The sequence below is a fragment of the Chanodichthys erythropterus genome, chromosome 13, assembly GCF_024489055.1.
Source record: "Chanodichthys erythropterus isolate Z2021 chromosome 13, ASM2448905v1, whole genome shotgun sequence".
NCBI lineage: Eukaryota > Metazoa > Chordata > Actinopteri > Cypriniformes > Xenocyprididae > Chanodichthys > Chanodichthys erythropterus.
The window spans coordinates 34314553-34335052 of NC_090233.1; the positions used below are offsets into that span (position 1 = coordinate 34314553).

The following is a 20500-nucleotide window of genomic DNA, read 5'->3' on the forward strand; positions in this document are numbered from 1 at the left end:
AGGAAAATTAATTAATGACATAACATTAATAACATTTGCTTTTGTATCTATCTGTATTTTTTATAGTTTAGAAATTAAATACACATACTACAAATAAATAAAACCCAAACTGTTACACGATGTGGGGAATGTGACTTTAATTCACATTTAATTTAATTACACAATTTAATTCTCTCCAGAAACCTATGAAGTTAATTCAAAATTACTTAAAATATTTATAATAAGTCAAATACACACACATGTAAAAAAAATACAATCCTGGTTTTACAAAGTTTTTCAATTTTGTAGAGGGTTGGGGTTCTTCAACTATACAAGCGTGACTCTTTCAGTGCTGAATCAAATAGCAGAATATTTAAAGTCATACCTTTTGAAATGTACTGATATTCCACAAAATATAATACTGCAATATTGTACTGCTTATCTCAGTACATTGGTTTTATATGATTTGAAAGATGAATGTAGGGTCTGTCCACTGTATAAATGTCTTTTGGTAGAATGACTGAATGTAACAAGCATAGGCTGACATACACAAACACCCACATACAGTGGGGTCCAAAGTCTGAGACCACACTGATCATCTGGGATTTAAATTTGACAAGAATTCCCTTTTTTATGAATTTAAAACAAGGAAAGGTTAATATGTAAAATGAATTCACCAGTTTTAGGTCATTAACCAACTTTGTTACATTGATCACCACTGTAAATGAAGCAAAAAAGGAACATATTTTATTTTTTTAACAAAAAATGTTATGTTTTAAAAATGCAAGTATTTCCACAAGGTTGTCTCAGGCTGTTTTGAACCCCATCATATTTAAAAGCAAGTTAGAGAAACACTTTAAATTGAAGGTATTCTCACCTCATCTCAAACACTACAAAACCATTTACAAACATACAAAGAACAGAAATCTTGACTGAACAAAATAAATACAAATACAAAGTGTTTTCCTAAAACTACACTCAGTCAGTTAGCAGTCCAGTCATTCATGTTTAATCTCAAATGGTCCTTTTGTCTATTAGCGTTTAAAAGTTAATTGCATAGCAACAGTATATTCTAAAGGAATTAAAGATTTAAGAAAATGGCAAGGTAGTTACAGCGAGGTAGACTGCAAGACTACAAGGTTCCAAATGCAAATGGTAGGCATGATGGGACTAGTGTTACTAGCACAATGGAGCACCAAAAATGTAATGTTTCTAGACCATCACACAAAGGTTTAGCCACATAAAAAAACACCCTAATAATGATTAAAAAAAAAAAAAAAATGAAATAATGGTAACACTAAAGCTCAATTTGTTAACACTGTTAATGTCAATTTTTACATATACTAAAATATTAACATTTCAAGTTGTATATTTTTACATGAATGTAGTATGAACAAATGAATTGAATAAACCATACTATATTTATACACTGACCTAAATTAAAAATTCTTGAAAAACTATTATTCAATGATGCCTTATGCATTAACTCAACAAACAGAACCTTGTTGTAAAGTGATATAAAATAAATACAGCAAAGCTTCATGTGTGTTAGAGAATGTGCACAAACCATGGCATGCTGACTGAAATTCTATAAACTGGCCCTGGTGAATGTTAATTTAAAAACTGCTAAAAACCCAACAAGAGAATATACGTATACTGTTAATGAGGGGTCAGCTCTCAAACTGTGCCATCATGATTTTGCGGCTGGCTTCATAACCTAAAAACAGAGCACCGTTGGCCGGAAACGTACGGATCATTGTGGGAGTCAAACCAGAATATAGAGCCCTTACGCCTGAAAATGAGACAAAAACACAGTCAAATGGGGGTTTCAGGTAACGCGTTAAAAACAGATTTAAATAGTTGTGATTTTATACATAATAATATGTAGCACAGCACATCGTTCTCTTACCTTCTGTTCTGAAGATATGCATGAAAGTCTTAAAGAAGCCAGACTGCCTGCTTGTCATTGACATGACCTGTATCCTGGATTTAACACAGTCCATTGGGTAAACCACAAGCCAGAGACAAGCTCCTCCCAAACCTCCACTGAACACAATGGGAGCTACACCTACAAAACACAGACATGGGCATCTCAGAATATATGCCACGCACATTACAAACATGAGCAAAGAGATGCAAACTAGAACAGCTAAAACTAACACTGAACCTACACTACAGTTCAAAAGTTTGGGGTCAGTAAGATTTTAACATTAATATCACCAACAGTAAGATTGTGAAATATTATTACAATTTAAACTGTTTATCTGTTGGCATTTTCTTTTACGGTTTTTGATTTTTTCTAAAAGTCTTTCTGACCCCAAACTTTTTTTTTTCCAAATTATACTGACATTTTCCCCTGAAACAAGAGACTCCTACAGCCAGAGCACTGTGTTATGATTTTTCAGATGAACATTTCTGTCGCTATCGGCAGAGTAAAGTTAATGACCAGCTCTATTTAAAACAAAGAGTTCATTGTTTACTGACTGATCTTAATGTCTGTCCTTGTCCTCCTAATGACTGACTCAGGTATGCCATTTCATTAAATACACAGCAGAAGATACCAGACCAATCAATAAATGAGAAACAAAGCATGCTGTTAGTCATCATGTTGTCAATATATTTAGTTAAGGGAATTTTAAAGATAAAATGTAAAATATCTAACTTATAGCCGTTTCCATACCTATGTCATCCTTGCCGCAGTGCATGTATTCTGCAAAGAGAGAGCGACAGAGCTCGTATGCTCCAAAGAAACAGAAATATCCTGGCACCTCACGGGCAATTGTGGGGGTTAAACCTTGGAAGAACCCTGCAGGACCCTCACTATGCATAATGTTCTTTATAACCGACCAAACTGTGCTGAAAAACAGAGAGATATGATGATGAGACAGGAGATAAACAATATCATGAGTAATACTAGCTTTTAAATGTAAATTTAAAATATGTGCACAGTGTCCAAGGAAAGGAAAGCTCAATCTTTACTTCTGACTTCGGCTGATCTTGCCAGAGATGGCCATCTCATGCATAGCCTGCAGTCGGCACTTCACCAGCTCGGTGGGGCATAAGACCAGAGAGGAGAAGATAGAGGCCACAGAGCCTGCACATGCTTTCTGCATGTCACTGTACAGAATGAAAACACACGGAAAATTAAAAATGTTTTGATAGATAGATATATATATATATATAGTACAGTCCAAAAGTTTGGAACCACTAAGATTTTTAATGTTTTTAAAAGAAGTTTCATCTGCTCACCAAGGCTACATTTATTTAATTAAAAATACAGTAAAAACAGTAATATTGTGAAATATTATTACAATTTAAAATAACTTTTCTATTTGAATATATTTCACAAAGTAATTTATTCCTGTGATGGCAAAGCTGAATTTTCAGCATCATTACTCCAGTCTTCAGTGTCACATGATCCTTCAGAAATCATTCTAATATGCTGACCTGCTGCTCAAGAAACATTTATTGTTTACAATTGTACAAAATATTTGTGTACAATATTTTTTTTCAGGATTATTTGATGAATAGAAAGTTCAAAAGAACAGTGTTTATCTGAAATCTAATCTTTTGTAACATTATAAATGTCTTTACTGCCACTTTTGGTTGATTTAATGCATCCTTGCTGAATAAAAGTATTAATTTCTTTAATTTCTTTTCAAAAAATAAATATAAAAAATTCTTACTGACCCCAAACTTTTGAACGGTAGTGTATAATGCTACAGAAGCTTTGTATTTCAGATAAATGCTGTTCTTTTGAACTTTCTATTCATCAAGGAATCCTGAAAAAAAAAGTACACAACTGTTTTCAACATTGAAAATAATCATAAATGTTTATTGAGCAGCAAATCAGCATATTAGAATGATTTCTGAAGGATCATTTGACACTGAAGACTGGAGTAATGATGCTGAAAATTCAGCTTTGCATCACAGGAATAAATTACTTTGTCAAATATATTTAAATAGTACACAGTTATTTTAAATTGTAATAATATTTCACAATATTACTGTTTTTACTGTATTTTTAATTAAACGTAGCCTTGGTGAGCAGACGAAACTTCTTTTAAAAACATTAAAAATCTTAGTGGTTCCAAACTTTTGGACTGTACTATATATATATATATATATATATATATACACACACTCACTATTCAAAAGTTCAAGAGTTTAGGTAACGTTAAGTCAGTAACGTTAAGATTTTTTTGTTGTTGTTTTTGAAAGAAATCAATACAAGAATGCAAATTAAATACAAACTAATCAGCAAAGACACATTAAACGATCAAATGTGAAAGATATTTCTAATGTTACAAAGGATTTCTATTTCAAATAAATGTTATTTTGAACTTTATATTAATCAAAGGATCCTGAGAAAATGTATCACAGTATCCACAAAAATATTAAACAGCACAACTAAATGATGATAATAATAAGAAAAGTTTCTTTAGCATGACATCAGCATGAAATGAACTGCACCTCATATTTTGAGTATATTGACAGTATTATTTGTTGGTTTGAGAGTAGTTTTTTATATCTTAATATTGAAAAGACAAAGGAGCTATGTTTGAGAAATCAGTTGAGAAGAGTAGATACCGTATCTGAATATAAACCAGTTGTTATAAAGGAAAAAACTGTAGAGCAGGTCTCGAATTTTAAATATTTGGGTACAATTATAGATGAGAAACTTAATTTTGAAAGTAATGTGGAGTACATTCATAAAAAAGCACGACAACGCTTGGGTCTCCTCAGGAAACTGAGAAGCTTTAATATCGGTCAGCAGACCCTAACCATGTTATATCGATCAATGATAGAGAGTATTCTCACATATAATATTGTTTCATGGTACGGCAATCTAACATTAAAACAAAAGAACAAACTCTCACAAATAATTAATCAAGCAATTAAGATTACTGGACAAAAACAACAGCCACTTCAGAGCTTGTTTGATCATTTCATGGGTAAAATGGCAATTGCGATTTTTAAAGATAACACACATCCTCTTCACTCTGCTTTTGAATTGCTCCCATCTGGACGTAGACTAAAAATTCCCTTGGCTAGAAAAAATGTCTATAAAAGATCTTTTTTTCCATTGGCAGTGATTATCTTGAATCGTACAGTATTTTAATTGAAATGATAGAATGGCTGTTGATATTTTTAATTTTTCTTTCTTACAGTGTTTAATTATAGAATTGTGTTGTTGATGTGTGATGTCATTTCTAAGTAGTGAATGTATGTTACAGTGTCAAAGAAAAATTTCCTCTCTGTGAAAACAGACTGGACAATAAAGTTCAATCCAATCCAATCCAATATAGTAATGATTTCTGAAGGATCATGTGACACTGAAGACTAGAATAATGGCTGCTGAAAATGCAGCTTTGCCATCACAGGAATAAATTACTTTCTTAAATATATTCTAATACAAATGTTATTTTAAAATCATTTAATATCATAATATTAATAATCATAATAATATTTCACAATATTAGTATTTTTTAACTATATTTTTGTTCAAATAAATGCATCCTGGTGTAAGAGCATAAGAGACTTTCAAAACCCTTAAAAAAAAATCTAACCACAACTTTTGAACAATATTGTTTATCACAATATACACATTTTTATGAAAAAGTTACTCAAAAAAACTGAAAAATAAATTCCTGTAATATTTAAAATAATATCCAAAGAAAACGTATATACATCATGTACACTTCAGTGAAACAACTTTATTTGCAATTAATTATATATGGAAAAAACCTTATCAACCTTCTCTGAATCACTTCAATTCAAGCAAAAAAGAAAAAAGGAGGATATTTTAGAAGCAAACCCCTTCCATCATGCATTTGTTTTTTGGAAACTATATAATAGATAATATTCCTGTAGCTCAAACAGTAAAGCATGGCGCTAGCAACCCCAAGGTTAAGGGTTCGATTTCCAGGGAATGCATGAAATGATAAACTTCAATGCAATGTAAGTCACATTGGATAACATGTGCTAAAATGCATAAATGTAAATGTGACATTAGTGACACACTTGCCTGAGCACAGCCCCTTTCTCCTGACCAGAGATGTAGCGCACCACCTCCTGGCAAAAGCCATAGCACATGAAGAGCACAGAGTTCTCCGCGATGTTGGCCATGAGGGCTGGTGTGGTACCTTGATAGAGCCCTCGAAGGCCGACCTGTCTGTATGTTGACACAAAGCAGTGCACAAAGCCTCTGTACAAAGTGGGAAATGTCTGCATTTTCACCTTAGCCGTGTCCAAAGGTTGACCACTAAATACACAAGCTGTGCCCCCTAAAGCAGAAAGAGGAGCGGGAGAACAGAAAGAGAGAGAGATTTTCTTCTCTTGTTAATGAAAATTAAAATGGACTGTAATCATTATATAAATACATTTGTTTGCGTATTGCTCGTTTTTCTTGTTACAAACTTTTTTTGCATTATACTTTTGACAGAATAAAGTGTTAACAGAAATTAAAGGAGACGTAGTATCCGAGTTACAAAGCAATGATCTACAACTAATCTACAAACAGTAGCAAACACAATCACATACATATACACACACTCACTGACCAGGGTTGGTCTGTCAAAAGCATTGTGAGCTAAGTTTATCATAGATACCATTGGTGCCAGGTTCAACGATGTACTTAGGCTTGCGATGCTTTTGGGAAATGTAGCCCTGGGTCAGTGAGTGTGTGTGAGAGTGTGTGTGTGTGTGTGTGTGTGTGTGTGTGTGTGTGTGTGTGTGGTGCAGGGACTGCTGAGACAATAGGTCTAGGCTGTGAAACCACAGAGGTAAGCATAAACTCACAGCTCAAAGGTCAGAAAGGACTGACAAAAGAAAGGGTTTACAACACAGTGGTGCCGAAATAAAGTGTATCCTACTCTATCATCAAAGGACAACGTTTCTGAATGACCCTCCAAAATGAGATGATGCAAGATGAAGTTGTTACCTATAGCTCCAGCAGAGAGGTCTATTATTGCCTGAACCACCGGATGTGGTGCCATGGTGAAATGTGCCAAGTGCTCCAAGAAATCCTAATTCAAAGATATGTGCAAAAGCATGAGAATACTTTGTAAAACTTTTAAACAATGCAAATTTACTCAGAAAGTAAAACCCCTACACAATCCCTTACTGTGTAACTTTCTCCTCAGGATTTGTTGCAGCAGGTTTGAAGTATAACTAATACTTTGTACATAAAGTTATGTACAAGAATAAGCAGACAAAATGGAGCTGAATCTCAAGTGTCATACAGCAAAAAAGTTCAGGTCGCCGGCTGGAGAAATTAAGTCACGAGCCACAAATGCATACCATGTGGCGTTGAAAAACTCACACACAAACGCTATGCTCTTCAACCACAGCGATGTTCGTCATCTTTACGCCTTTCTGATGCAATATTTTTGCTTTTATGTGGCTGCCGTTGCAGGCAAACTAAAGTAACATTAAAAAATGCTCTTTACAGACAGACGTGTACTTGCATCACCTAGACTGAACACTAGCGAGAATGAACATCTAAAAAGTAAAATAAAAATTCACCAAGCATGCCTACCTTATTTCAAGAAAGCGATCAAAACGAAAATATGTAGCGAGGTGGTTTGATTCATGCTGGCTTCTTACTGAACAGACACATTTGCGATCAGATGAGTCATGACCTCTCGTCAGGGATCCGTATGTAAGGAGTGTAACGTTAGCCAGCGATGTCTGATTCGTGAACGTATTGTTCAATTGAGTCGGATCTGGTCAATGAATCGTTTGAGCAAAATCATAACGACTCGGTCATAAAGCTAACTGAATCGTTGCTCGCAGTTCTCATGACTCATTCCGAGTGCCTCTAAAAGAGGTTATTTTAACAACCAAATAGCTTAAATAAAACGTACGGGAAATGTATGTACGATTGTTTGACAAAAATGTCGATAAACAGTGTTGTATTAACGTAAAAAAGAGATATTGATTAATGTAAGTGCTAATCAAGTTGAATGTATCGTGGATACAATTAATTAAACTCTCACACGGAATTACAGTGAACAGCCTTATTAATTAAACAATAAAAAACGTAAAATGAATTAATAAAACGTTTTAAAGCATGTAAAATGCCACACCACGATGTCAAGAGCAACGTGGTGTAATGAGAATCACTGAATCATTTTTCACCACCTCTTGGAAGCGAACTGTTCTAAAGAACCGATTCGGATAAATGACTCGAGCTTCCCATCACTGGAGGGATGGAGGTTGACAGCGGCAGCGGCAGACCCCTCCCTTGGACCAGTTTTGTAAGCTCTTCCCCTTTCCTGTTGGAATCCGAATCAGTTGTCCTGTAGCAATGTATTTGATACAGATTGATTAAAACAAATACAATCATTGGATGTTTAAACACTAGAAAAAAGTGGCAAATGAGTTATAAATTCACTTTACTGGGCGCAAAAAAAGACGCCCGGAACGTTTATACGTCTCAGGCGCCTGCCGGACAGTTTATTGTGCTGCACAGGTAAATGTGCATGGACGACATTGAGATCTTTTGAGAGGGGCAATCATGTACAGAAGATTAATACATATATATCAGGTCCGAAATGGATTAATTAATATCCAGAATAGAGGACTGCCATCCACAAAATGTAAAGAGAGGGAGAGTTTTGTTCCTGTTATCTGGTAAGTTACAGATTTAAGACACTGAGAGGTGACAGTTCTGCTCAGATTGACTGATGTTTGTGTCTGTTCAAAATCTCAATCTCAAATTAAAATATCTCAAATATAATAATAAAATAATACTTGATCAACATACGCGATTTTCTGTTCCCGTGTTGATTATGTGTTACTAATTAATAATTATAGCTTTATAATTTGGCGATTTAAAAAGTGTTTAACCAAGCGTTTTTTAAAATTCTGTTTATTTATTTTTTTAATTATGAACACTAATTTCATCTGACTTTTTTATTTCAGGGCCACAGGTAGAGCAAGCCAGAGGCCATTAGGAACCAGTAGCATCTCTTTTAGTGAAAATAAAGAGAGCTCCACATCCCTGTCAGAAGACAATAAAAAGAGACCAGAAGAGAATGAAGCTAGTGCTGAGATTAACAGTGATAGACAGGAGAACACAAAAATTAACGAGGGCAATGAAATTTCAAATGCAATGTTGACATCACAGTTAGAGACTGAACCTGTGGTTAAACCTGAGGACAGCAAAAAGTCTGACAAGACTAAATCTGGGAAGGAGAGTCTTTTGGAGTTGCTGGGGGCAATGAAGGTGGAGGTCACAACCATACGTAAAATAAGACCCCCAAAGATCCCAAGAATCAATGAGAGGCCCGACCCACAGCCCATGGAAAGTGCACACAGCATGTTCCAGCATGCTACTGCTGAGGGTTCGCAACAGCGGTGAGTTGAACACACATACATACAAGCATAATTCATAAATAAATAGGTAATGCTGCGACAAAATCCCTGTGATAACAGCACTTCTATATATAATCATACGATTAAGATTTATAAATTATGCTAATTATATATTTAATCAGTTTTATATTTTTAATTTCTGACTAACAAAAAAAATGCATCAGCTCTGAAGTGAAAGTGGCAGCAGTTGTCTGTTTTTTGTATGTTTTTTAGTGAGACTTTGAATCCAACACTGGTTGCTGCAGCCTCTGCCGCTGCATCTACACTGCCAAACAGCCGTCAGGCGGAGTCAGAGCTCCTTCAGCAGCTGAGGAAACATGAAGCCATACCTGAGACCCAGAGGAGAGCTGATGGACAGAACATAGGGTAGGGCTCATTTCAGATGTCATTTCTTAAAGTTGCCATAAAATGAAAATTAATCTTTTTATATATACGTTTCTTTTTCTTTCTTTTTTTAGAAAGAGCTTGTAATTTTGAATCAAACTTTCATAACTCAATCTTCCACTGAAATAATAATAAAGACTTCTTTCTGGTGACACATGTCAGTCTTATCCAATCATTTTGTCAGCTTAAACTCCACCCCAGGGCTTGCGTTCTGATTTGCCTCCATCCAATCGACAACAAATGGATAGAACCAAGTCCCCGCCCTAAATTTTTTTCCTTTTTCAATAGTTCATTTCGCTCAAATGCACATCACAATACGGAAGAAAACATCTGTCGCTCTTTGTTACATCACAATTTTTATTGCTTAAAAACATACATGATTTTGTGAAGATTAGATTTTATTTGTTGCTATTGTATGAATATTGCCACGTAAAAGTATGAAAGAGTCAAATGAGAAATAAAGTGTAACATTAGTACATTTGGAGGAAGCATTATGTGTCCTTTTTCTCTTTCAGAGACATAATTGCTGATATGAAAGTTGGAAAAAGGCAGAATGGCAGATCAAATGCCAGGCCTAGCAGCCAGATCCGTTTTGACGATGACGGACAGGGATATACTCAAGACAGAGGAATTACTGGTGAACTTGATGCAGTTCGTACAAGGTAAAAAAAAAAAAAAATCTTCCCTGAAATGTTATTTTTGAATACAATACATTTTCCGCTAACCATGTGCATCGTTTTGTTTTTAAGGAAGAGTCCTTTCACTAGTAAGAGGCTGAACATCTTCACTGCAGGTGCAGAGCAAGACTCGTTGTCAGATCTGGGTAAGGAGAGGTTCTCTTTAATGGCATTAAAGGATTAGTTCACTTTCAAATGAAAATTAGCCCAAGCTTTACTCACCCTTAAGTCATCCTAGGTGTATATGACTTTCTTCTTTCTGATCAACACAATCTGAGATATTTTAATAAATATCCTATATTCGTAACTTGAATACAGAAGGATGTTGTTCACCCCTGTTCACTGCCATTATAAAGCTCGGATGCATCAGGATATTTATTAAAATATTCCCGATTGCGTTCATCAGAAAGAAGAAAGTCATATACACCTAGGATGGCTTGAGGGTGAGTAAAGCTTGGGGTAATTTTCATTTGAAAGTGAACTAATCCTTTAAAACATATTTGGCACATAGATGACATATTCGTATTTCTGGGTGAAACTAATTGTATTACTCCTTGTCCTGTGCCTTGCTCTGAATTTTAGGCCCAACCCTTTGGGACATTAATCTAGCTAAACAAATTGTCCAAACAACAAATCAGATGCCTCGGAATGGCTTTGAGGAGATGATCCAGTGGACCAAAGAGGACAAACTTTGGCAATATCCTATCAACAATGAGGCTGGTGAGTTCTAATGCAGGAATATGTTGCAGTCATCTTTCTGTTTTTAATCCTGTACCTAATCTTAACTTTGTCTTTTGGCACATTGTGCAACTTTTTCAGGGCTTGAGGAGGAGGCAAATGTGCCCTTCCATGAGCATGTGTTTTTGGAGAAGCACCTTGATGAATCATTTCCCCGGCAGGGTCCTGTCAGGCACTTCATGGAGCTTGTAATTACAGGCCTCGCAAAGAATCACCACCTCACGGTTCAACAGAAACAGGAGCATATCGCCTGGTTCAGAGACTACTTCCAGCAAAAAGACAATGTCCTGAAAGAGGCTGAGGCTTAACTTAAATGAGAATTGGAAAATGGCAGATGAGGCTTTTGGATTCACCTGTACTGAATGCCCTAGAACCAGCTAGTTGACACCCTAACTGCACTAATAATTAGCAAAACTGAAAACACAGTCATTAAGCAACTGCAAGTAATAATTGCATCTATAATGACATTAAAAGACTGTATCATTGCTGTTGGTTTATAATGGTTAGCTGTATTATAATATACAAAATTACGAAGTCATATTAAAGCTGTTTTTCAATAGTTGTGTAGGCTGCTGGTAATTCAGTTTGCTTGTGTGGTGCTTTTCACAATACAGGTTGCTTCAAAGCAGCATAAAGAATTGCACCTTAGTTCTCCAGGTGGTGCTAGAGACCAGTAAAAATTACCTGGCCTAGTTACGTTGTTATGAGAAAAATTATGTTTCAAGAACTGGGTTTGGGTAACAAGCACATTAATCATAAAAAAAATGTTATTAATTTTGATGTAAATTCAGATTTTGTTAAAACCCTTGTGAGTGTACTTCCTTTCTTTAAATGTGGGTGGGCAATGTAACTATAATCTGAAACTGTTTTTTTAGTAATTAGGCTCATTACTGCACCAAAAACCTTACGGATTGCAATATCACCACATTATGAATTATTAACTTTAACTTGGAAGTACTATAAATGTATCCTGCTTTATTTATATACATACAGTACACTCACTAAAGCAACATGTACAGCAAATCTCAGCTGCTTGATTGTTTATATCATTGCTGTATTTAAACTACCCAAATGCCAAATTTGTACAACTAGGCATTCATGTACTTTAAACATTATCTGTAAAGCTGCTTTTAAACAATGTATATTATAAAAAGCACAGAATTTAAGGAAATCAAGGTCTTATCACAATTATCTTCCAGCATTCATGGTATCATCAAGGCCACTTACATAGTTTATTAAAAATAATTATTCATGTGAACAACTTTATTCTTTAAGATCAATAGAAATTGTACCAATTATGATGGTCGACAACCTTTAAAACATATAACTTTGACCCAAGTCAGGGATGTTCAATTCTGTTCCTCGAAATTGACATTCCTGCACAGTTCAGCTCCAACCCTCATCAAACACACCTGAACCAGATAAATAAAATTCAGAAGTACTTGGGCTGCATCCAAAATCACATACTCTCTTGAATAGGGACCTTATTTTGAGTAAGTAATTTCTTAATGACTGTTGAGAAAGTTTGTTCTATATAGTATGAGTGTGTAATATTAGTGTATTCTGGACATAGTACATTTATGTTGTCATTATCAAGTGACCTAGCAGCATCAGTTGCATCACTTCATCAAATCAGTCACCATTCTTAATCCTCTCCTATGGCCTATGGGATAGGTACTAGGTTCGCTTACTATTGAGTATGAAAGTATGCGATTTCAGATGCAGCCTGGGTAAATACCGATTGGTGAATTGGAGCAGGGTTGGTTCTGAACTCAGGAGGAAGGTAGTTCTGTAGGAACAGATTAAGGCACACTTGTTTTAAACAGAAAACATTGCGTTTTAACATTCCTGCAAGAAAATCACTAATATCAGACTGTTGGATGACTGAAATACATGGGTTGGAAAGAACTGATAACTTCTGAGACACCAGAGCTAGATCACATGAATGAGAAGCAAGGATACAAATGAGTCACTGTGATTGACAGAATTCAAACACTTTCAAAGACCCAAATCAATTTTCACAGAATCAATTTGTCTGTACTCAAAGAGTGAGGAAATCCTTTAAGTCAAACGTGTGAACTTACAAATAGTATTTTACTTCACACAACGCGTCTGACAATTCCATTTTTATTCAAAGTGTCTGATTATAAAGAAAGTACATGTGGGTTTTTATGAGCTACACAAACAAAATTCTTCAGGGAAGTCATTTATCAACACATGGAGTTCAACTAATCAAACACTCAAACTTCAGTTGGGTTTATCAAATTAAAGTTACTCATCAGAAAGCATTCTACAGGGATCATTTCACATGATATGAGTCTTTAACAGTCACTTTCAAAAAGCAGCTATTTAGACACTGATGTATAAAGTTAACTACATGTGGAAAAAATAATTCAAACAAAATCTAAAAATCATATTTTCACAAAATTATGGCAGAGAGAGCTTTTGTACAGGTTAAAGGTACATTACAAAAATGTAACACTAATCTTTGTTTTTGAAACTTTTTAAAAAGGACTAATGCACAGTATTCAAGACCTTTCTCTCTAAATCACACCAAAGAAAAGAAAAAACAATTCTACAGAAGAAAAAAAATAAAATACTTTGGTGATCTGCAGTTTTTACAGAGATTAATTCAAACTGTTGTACAGCAGGAGATGGGGGGGGGGGGGTTTGGGAGCTCTGCAGAGAGGCTCTACAGTGGACGACTCGCTTCGGCACATGCAATCTAAAAAAAATAACATTAAATACAAAGTACATTAGTTGATGGAATTGTGGATAAAATAGAAGTTTAATGACTGAAGATTTAACAATACTGAACAGAAATTCAGATTAATTCATGTGTGCAATATGGGACTCACCATTTTGGGTCACCACCGACGATAGCTAGTGGCTTGACGCTGGTGGGGTACTTTATGCCGCAACGTCTGCAAGTTCTTGTACTTTGACATGATACTTTGACTCTTTTTGAAGACAGGCTTCTGATTGAAGGGAGGTCTTGGAATTAAAGAGCCCTTAGAGAACAGAAAAAATATTTGGGATTTATTTGGAATTTGGGTGGAAATACCACATAAGCTAAAATGACTCAAATAAAGCCTACTACAAAGACTACATAACTAAAGAAATAATTCTTTATTATTGTTATTATTCAGAGTTGGAACTGATACCAGAAAGCATCACTTACCATTAAGGGTTTCCTGAGAACTCCATCAGGAGCTGGTCCCCTCTTCACTCCAACAGTTGAGCGGAAATTAGGCCTCTATGTACAGAAGAACATGTCTCACAACAAATCACTGTAACAGTAATGACTAACATGAAAGAGTGTGATACAAGAAATGCTTTCACTTTCAAAGCACCCTTGATGAGTACAAGACTCATTTTAAGAATTTCATTACCTGAAACGAAGCAGGCTTCCTCAGGGTTTTTTCTGGACTTCCAGAAGACCTACAAAAAATAAATAAATAAATAAATTGTAGAGGGTTGCAATCAGTGCTTTTGTTAAAGTTTAGCAGCTGTAACCAACTAAGGGTACGTTTACATAACAAATGTACTAAAAACTGATCTGTGAAAATGAACAAAACACTGTTTGCAGGCCCCCAAAACGCATACAAAGTTGTGTTGTGTAACACCCCAAGAATCAAGTTAATTTACTGTCTTTCTTTTTGTTCCTGTGAAGAACTCGTAGGACTCTGTAGTTTGGTGAAGCGTTCATTCAGTGTTAAATTTCCATGAGATTCTGATTCCTCTGGGAGAGGGAGAAAATTTAGAACAAAAAGGTAAGTTACATGCAGAGATTTGATATTAGCATACTGCAACAGCATAAATTATTTGCAAATCATTCAAAATTATGACAGAAGTGTCAGACTTTTACCAGACTTGTTCTTGGGTGCCTTATTCCTCCAAGGTGCATTGTTCTTAGAACTAGTACTGGGTTTGTGCCCTGCCTCCCAATGGGAAACCACAACAAGGTCACGTGAAAGTCGCCTGTCTATTGGTGAGGAGCTGAAAAGAAAGTCAACGAGGCATGTGAACAAGTAATCCATATCATGAGGACGATTAAGGATAGAATATATGACATTAAATAGGCATCATCAAGCATTCAGAGAAAGCAGAAGGCATGCACAAATGTTATCTGAGTTCAAAGTGGAATAAACTTGTGCCTTGTGAACTGAGGAGGGAAAATGTTGCACTTAAAACTAAATTACTCAAACATTCACAGTCCTCAAGAACCCAATTGTATTGTTGCAAATGCAGAAGGACCAATGATGGATTACTACATGGGTACTTACAGCAAAGCAAGCCCATCATCTCCATGCTTCAGTTTGAATTGGTAGATTAATTTTCCCTGATTCACCTTGGCCTTTAGCAGCCTTCCTTTCACTAATGTGAATAACAGATATTCGCAGATTGAATGAGTGGACTGAAGAACGCCGTGTAGGAATCATGTTACGCTCCAAAAAGTAAACAGATTGGCAGGTGAGCACTTCCTTTTATCCAGACTTGACATGCCAGACACATTCCTCTTAACCTATCCTTTCATGCTGTATTAGATGTATTTGGAGACTGCAAACTTTTTCTTGCTGGGAAACATTTCATGGTATAAAAGCCGGTTTGCAGATCTGGATTCTGCAATAACTTTGAGGTAACGTTTCACTGAAAGGATCTTCCGAATGCTGGACTGATTTCTCTAGAATTTGTTGGCTAGTTCTCTAGCAGAATCTTCAAACCTCATCATCTGTGGAAAGATCTTCATCAACCTCTTCCATGTGCAATTTCATCTTCACATAACAGGTAGACGTTTAAAATTAAAATTGCTTTGATGGTTCTTCAGTTGCAGAACATCTATTGAGGGTCACTACAAATTAATGGTTGGCATTTTGGTAAGCATGTTTCATTAGGCACAAATGAATCAGGTTTTTAGCTTCAGCACAACTCTGACATGCTGCCATTTCAGACAGTGGTTGGTTGTACAGATCCCTGCTTGTCGATGTCAATGCTGTAATGCCAAATATATAAAAGGCATTTAAGGGCATAAATCTTTCATAAATACCAACAGAGAACTGCAGTTATGGAGGAGCGATGTATCAAGGGAGAACATCCATTTTGTTCCCATCTCGTTGATCTGTCAGGGAAGTAGGTGTATAAAAGACTTCTTTCTCATAGTAGTTCTCACACGATGAGGACTCTTTTTGGCTGCCGTTTCAAGGAATTCCTGGGGTTATTGAAGATGTAGTTTTATTCTTTGACCATGGTCATTGGATTAGACGCTGACCAAATCTTACATTATTCTATTAAGGGACGGTACAGGGTGACTCGTTCATGCAAGTTCTTTCTCTTATTGCAAAAGAATCTGGTTTCCACTGAAAACAGTACAAGAGTCAACATGTTTCTTCATCCAGCCAATCATCTAAATTCTTCAAAGGGAACAACGTCTCGTGATACGTCAGTGTCTAAATGTCATTACTGCTGAAACAGAGCTTGGCTGTGAAAATTTCTTCTCCATGGAAATCCATTCAAATGTCCTTCATGTTTCCATTTTACAAGACATCCTATCCAATGTCCATGAGACGTAGCCGTGAGAGATTGACTTTTATGTTACTGCAGTTAGTTGCATATCGAGGCAGAGCATTGCAGGTATAACAGGACAGACCATCCTTCTGCAAACACTTATGATTAAGGCTTAAAAACCATTTCCCTCCCTGGAAGACATTTTAAACATCTCTTCTGGGTTAAAGTCGATCTGGATGCATCATTGTGGGACACATGGCATTTGACTTTTGGAACAAAAAGGACTGCGATTGTGAAACTTTTGAAAGACTTGCTCAGACTTATCTCTTATCATTTTCTTGACAAGGACAGAGGTATTCTGGACAATGACAGGTTTAACATCATACGGTTGTCAAAAATGAGGAGGAAAACAGGCATGATTTTCTTTTTTCTCTCCTCATCCATTTCATCTGACAAGGTGACACCCATTTGTTGAAAGTTGTGCCATTGAAAAACAGGAAGCTTGACCTTCTAAACATCACGCGCCCATTGCCACAGTGTGAGGGGTGATACCATACCTGTGTGCGCTCACAGAGCGACGGGATTCCATCTTTGTTTCGGATTCCCTCTCAGGCTCTGCGGTCTTGGAGACTGTGCTGGGGGATGACTCTCTGGATGACGGCATCTTTTTGAGTGGTATCTTGCGTGGTGGCACTCCTGAAGAATCTTTGCCATTCTTTGGTGCTGTCTGAGGCTTGTGTTTCGGGACTCTGTCCGAAATTCTTGGTGGGGGAAGTTTGAACCGGGCCACTGACTCTGCTCTAAACTTCCGTGCCTTTAGCAGTCGACTTTTATCATTGAGGGACAGACCACGACCTCGGAAGCCCCTGAGAGGAAGAGGTCTCACTGATAATTCCCTGCGGAAACGCTTCGGTGGCCCATGCTCAAAACCACTTGATGACGGCGGACGCCTGAACTCTTGACTCTTCCTCTTGAATGGCCGTCCAATGGGCCTTTCCTGAGGTCGCACAGGTGGATAAGGTCTGAACGATGAGCCAGATGGGGGTGGGCCTGGTCTTCGTGCCGGTGATCTGTAAGGGGGCCGAGACTGTGGACTACCCCCTCCTCCGTGTGCCCATTCCATGCCGGGGCGCCGGGACTCTCTTCCAACATCTCCATGCGGCCCACGTTGATCTCTCTCTGCAGACCACCTACATATCCATTACAAACAATACAAACATGTGGGTTATAATGCCAGTTTGTGCTGCTTGAGCTGTGTGGAAGCTCTTAACTTCTATCAATTTAGATCCAGCCCCAGGCTGCTGAATGCCATAACTTCTGGGCCAGTATAACTTTAAGGGGAAAAAGCCTCAAATGGTTTTACAATTTCTCCAGACAGACTTTCACTTTATGGGCTTTAGCATTAGATCCTGTGGTACTTTACACTGACAGAAAGCTGAAGGAAGCTGGGATTTACTCTCACCACCCTGCTGTGTACTGGACTTTGCAATCTAACACATAACTGTATATTTACTTTACCCAGCCTTCACAGCTTCATTCTTGTACCTCTCTGGATATGAACTCCTTCCATGAAACTCTCTGGGTTTCCTGTGGGGTGGGCCGGAGAGCCGCGAATCCCCACCAGGGGGGTGAGGATAACCTCCTGGGCCATTCCAGTGGTGCCCACCAAGTGCTGGTCGGCCAAAGGGCCTGTCACGAGGTGCAGGGCACCAGCTCCTGTCATGCTCCTGAGGGCTTGGGCGTCGCTGGGGACCCCTGAAGGAACTATGCGGTGAAGGAACCCGTCTTTCTGATGGAGGGCCATGGAAATGGCGAGATGGAGATGTGTGGCTGGGGTGATTTCCATGGAAGAGTGGTGCTCTATGGCTAGGTGGTCCATGTATAGGACCATGTGGGGACTGCCTGTGCTGGACTGGGGGAGGGCGGCTTGAACGGGGTGGAGAAGGCCTCCTGCGGCCCCGCTGTGAATCCTGTGAGCTGGGATAGGGATGGAAGTGATCCTGGTTCTGCATCCACTGTCCGTGTGGTCGTTCTCTGCGTTCACCCATTAGCGAGGGCCTTTTGGGGTATGACTGTGGTCCACTACTGTTATCTCTCCAACTTGGTGAGGCTTTTCCGGGAGGTCCTCTGAAACCCCTCTGGCTTCTTGAAGGGGGGCCATATCGTCCTTCGTGATTCATGCTGCTGTAGTTGTCAGAGAAGGGCCTGTATGAGAAACAAGTGTGAAATTTTAAGTCACCATTATACTGATAATTAGGTAGATATATCAACATTAAATATTACATAAAATATAAATATATATTACACACTTCACAATGTACTACCTGTGTTTGGAACGAGGAGATCCTGAGTGTGGTCTCACCATTTTTCAGCTTTTCACCTATCTTCAGTGGGGGAAAAAGACATTAAATATTATACTTCCAGGTTATGTACACTAATGACAATAGGACTGACATAAAAACAGCAAAATAAAGGGGAAAACTGAAAAGGTAAACTGAAGCTGGTAAAATCTGAAAGTAAAAGTAAGACTAGTAGCACAATTCCAACAAGTTCCAGCGGTATTCTTTGAATAACAAATCTAAGGCCACCAAGCAATCAGTCTCAGCATGTGTTGCATGCCAATATTTCTGAAATTTAAATAATGATCAAAAGGTACATGTTGCACACCAACTCGGATCCATCAAATAATTCGAAGTCGCTGTTGGTTCAGGAAAAATATATTTTAAAAACCTTTGAACGTGTACAATATAACCAGTCTAACCTGATCAGTGCGTTCATATCGAGATTATCAGACACACTACAAGGAATCGATATAAAACCAATAAATGCGTTTTAATCCCATACTTTTGCCAAGTCAGCCATGCTCCAGGCGCATAAAGACCGAATGAATAAAATACAACTCAAATGCAAGGTTTTTTTGAAGGGTTTCATATAACACACGGAAACAAAATATGGCGATAGATTTAATTATGTAACGTTAGGAATTACGCGAATTTAGACGAGGTCGACGACACCACATTCTTGGCCTACATGAACGCGTGTCTCTGGGCCGACAAGGCCGTGAGTTTCACATTCAGAAGAGTAATTCGAAACAAATGTCTTAACACGTTTAATAGGTCATATTACACATATAGAACACCAACCGTTTTAAAATAACAAATGCAATGTTATATTGAATACTGAAACATATCAATTATAATTCCAACAGCCTGTTCCGTTTTCAACATCAATACGAAACTACGACAAAGCGAAACCATTTTCCACTAACGTTACATTCTAAATAACATCAAGCAACAGTATTAGTTATCACTTTTTCTTAGTCTGAATGTTTACGTGTTTAATTCCGACAAAGTTGACCGACTGAGTTGTTTTGACATACCCAAGGTTGTACGACACGGAAAAAGATAACCAAGTCTAGCTCATCGACAAAAGCTTAGCCGTGAAAGCTAACAAACGTCTTCCGTTATACGTCGTTCCACATCTGACCGAAGGTGAACCGTATATGCTTTCAAAACAACAAAAATTCCGCCACTTTCGTCGTTACATCGAAGTTGTTCCGTCGAAAAAGGTGAATCGTCTTGTAAAACTCGTTCACGCCAACCGAACAGCTGCAGCCGTGACGTCAACAGAGCAGGGCGCGTTCACGTCGGGACAGGAACTGGATTGATGTCGACTACACCCATTTGTTGCTTTATTAGTATTTTGTATAATTTAGTTATATTGATTTTTTTATAATACTCATTAAGTATTGGTTTAGGGGGGGTATAAGAGTAAAGGAATAAAAATATCTTATTGAAATTGAAACACAAAAAGGCATGGTGGGCATAACCTGAGGC

At 37.3% G+C, this 20500-nt stretch overlaps 3 protein-coding genes across 5 annotated transcripts; 1 reads left to right on the forward strand and 2 right to left on the reverse strand.

Moving 5' to 3' along the window:
• Positions 1-101: 101 nt before the first annotated feature.
• On the reverse strand, positions 102-7670 carry slc25a15b (solute carrier family 25 member 15b). Of its 2 annotated transcripts, none has more exons than XM_067406843.1 (7): positions 7520-7670; positions 6923-7007; positions 6008-6266; positions 2959-3096; positions 2660-2835; positions 1889-2047; positions 102-1771 (listed from the first exon to the last, which is right to left on the reverse strand). In XM_067406843.1, the coding sequence occupies exons 2-7, from the start codon at positions 6975-6977 to the stop codon at positions 1650-1652; spliced, it is 909 nt and encodes a 302-aa protein (XP_067262944.1). In that variant the 5' UTR covers positions 6978-7007; positions 7520-7670; the 3' UTR covers positions 102-1649. The 2 variants fall into 2 exon arrangements, with proteins under 2 accessions (XP_067262944.1, XP_067262945.1); XM_067406844.1 differs by lacking the exon at positions 7520-7670 and adding an exon at positions 7106-7512.
• Positions 7671-8435: 765 nt separating this feature from the next.
• mrps31 (mitochondrial ribosomal protein S31) lies at positions 8436-13245 on the forward strand. Its single transcript, XM_067405989.1, has 7 exons — positions 8436-8616; positions 8908-9342; positions 9574-9726; positions 10260-10406; positions 10494-10567; positions 11004-11141; positions 11241-13245. The coding sequence occupies exons 1-7, from the start codon at positions 8501-8503 to the stop codon at positions 11465-11467; spliced, it is 1290 nt and encodes a 429-aa protein (XP_067262090.1). The 5' UTR covers positions 8436-8500; the 3' UTR covers positions 11468-13245.
• A 154-nt stretch (positions 13246-13399) lies between these two features.
• On the reverse strand, positions 13400-20304 carry si:ch211-114c12.2 (uncharacterized protein LOC336578 homolog). Of its 2 annotated transcripts, XM_067405987.1 has the most exons (10): positions 20044-20304; positions 18989-19048; positions 18210-18869; positions 17222-17854; positions 15028-15158; positions 14808-14901; positions 14552-14600; positions 14341-14415; positions 14018-14170; positions 13400-13884 (listed from the first exon to the last, which is right to left on the reverse strand). In XM_067405987.1, the coding sequence occupies exons 2-9, from the start codon at positions 19027-19029 to the stop codon at positions 14027-14029; spliced, it is 1827 nt and encodes a 608-aa protein (XP_067262088.1). In that variant the 5' UTR covers positions 19030-19048; positions 20044-20304; the 3' UTR covers positions 13400-13884; positions 14018-14026. The 2 variants fall into 2 exon arrangements, with proteins under 2 accessions (XP_067262088.1, XP_067262089.1); XM_067405988.1 differs by having other exon boundaries at positions 18989-20304.
• Between the last annotated feature and the right edge of the window lie 196 nt (positions 20305-20500).

Bases quoted from the DNA above. Each gene is read 5' to 3' on its own strand.
- slc25a15b (XM_067406843.1), bottom strand. From the start codon at position 6,977: ATGGCACCACATCCGGTGGTTCAGGCAATAATAGACCTCTCTGCTGGA. The intron at 6,267-6,922 runs GTAACAACTTCA...TTTCTGCTTTAG, and splicing joins CCTCTCTGCTGGAGCTATAG to GGGGCACAGCTTGTGTATTT. The intron at 2,048-2,659 runs GTATGGAAACGG...TGTGTTTTGTAG, and splicing joins CTGCGGCAAGGATGACATAG to GTGTAGCTCCCATTGTGTTC.
- mrps31 (XM_067405989.1), top strand. From the start codon at position 8,501: ATGTACAGAAGATTAATACATATATATCAGGTCCGAAATGGATTAATT. The intron at 8,617-8,907 runs GTAAGTTACAGA...TTTTTATTTCAG, and splicing joins AGTTTTGTTCCTGTTATCTG to GGCCACAGGTAGAGCAAGCC. The intron at 10,568-11,003 runs GTAAGGAGAGGT...TCTGAATTTTAG, and splicing joins AGACTCGTTGTCAGATCTGG to GCCCAACCCTTTGGGACATT.
- si:ch211-114c12.2 (XM_067405987.1), bottom strand. From the start codon at position 19,029: ATGGTGAGACCACACTCAGGATCTCCTCGTTCCAAACACAG. The intron at 15,159-17,221 runs GTATGGTATCAC...CTTTCTTTTCAG, and splicing joins CGCTCTGTGAGCGCACACAG to CTCCTCACCAATAGACAGGC. The intron at 14,902-15,027 runs GTAAAAGTCTGA...TCCCTCTCCCAG, and splicing joins GGCACCCAAGAACAAGTCTG to AGGAATCAGAATCTCATGGA.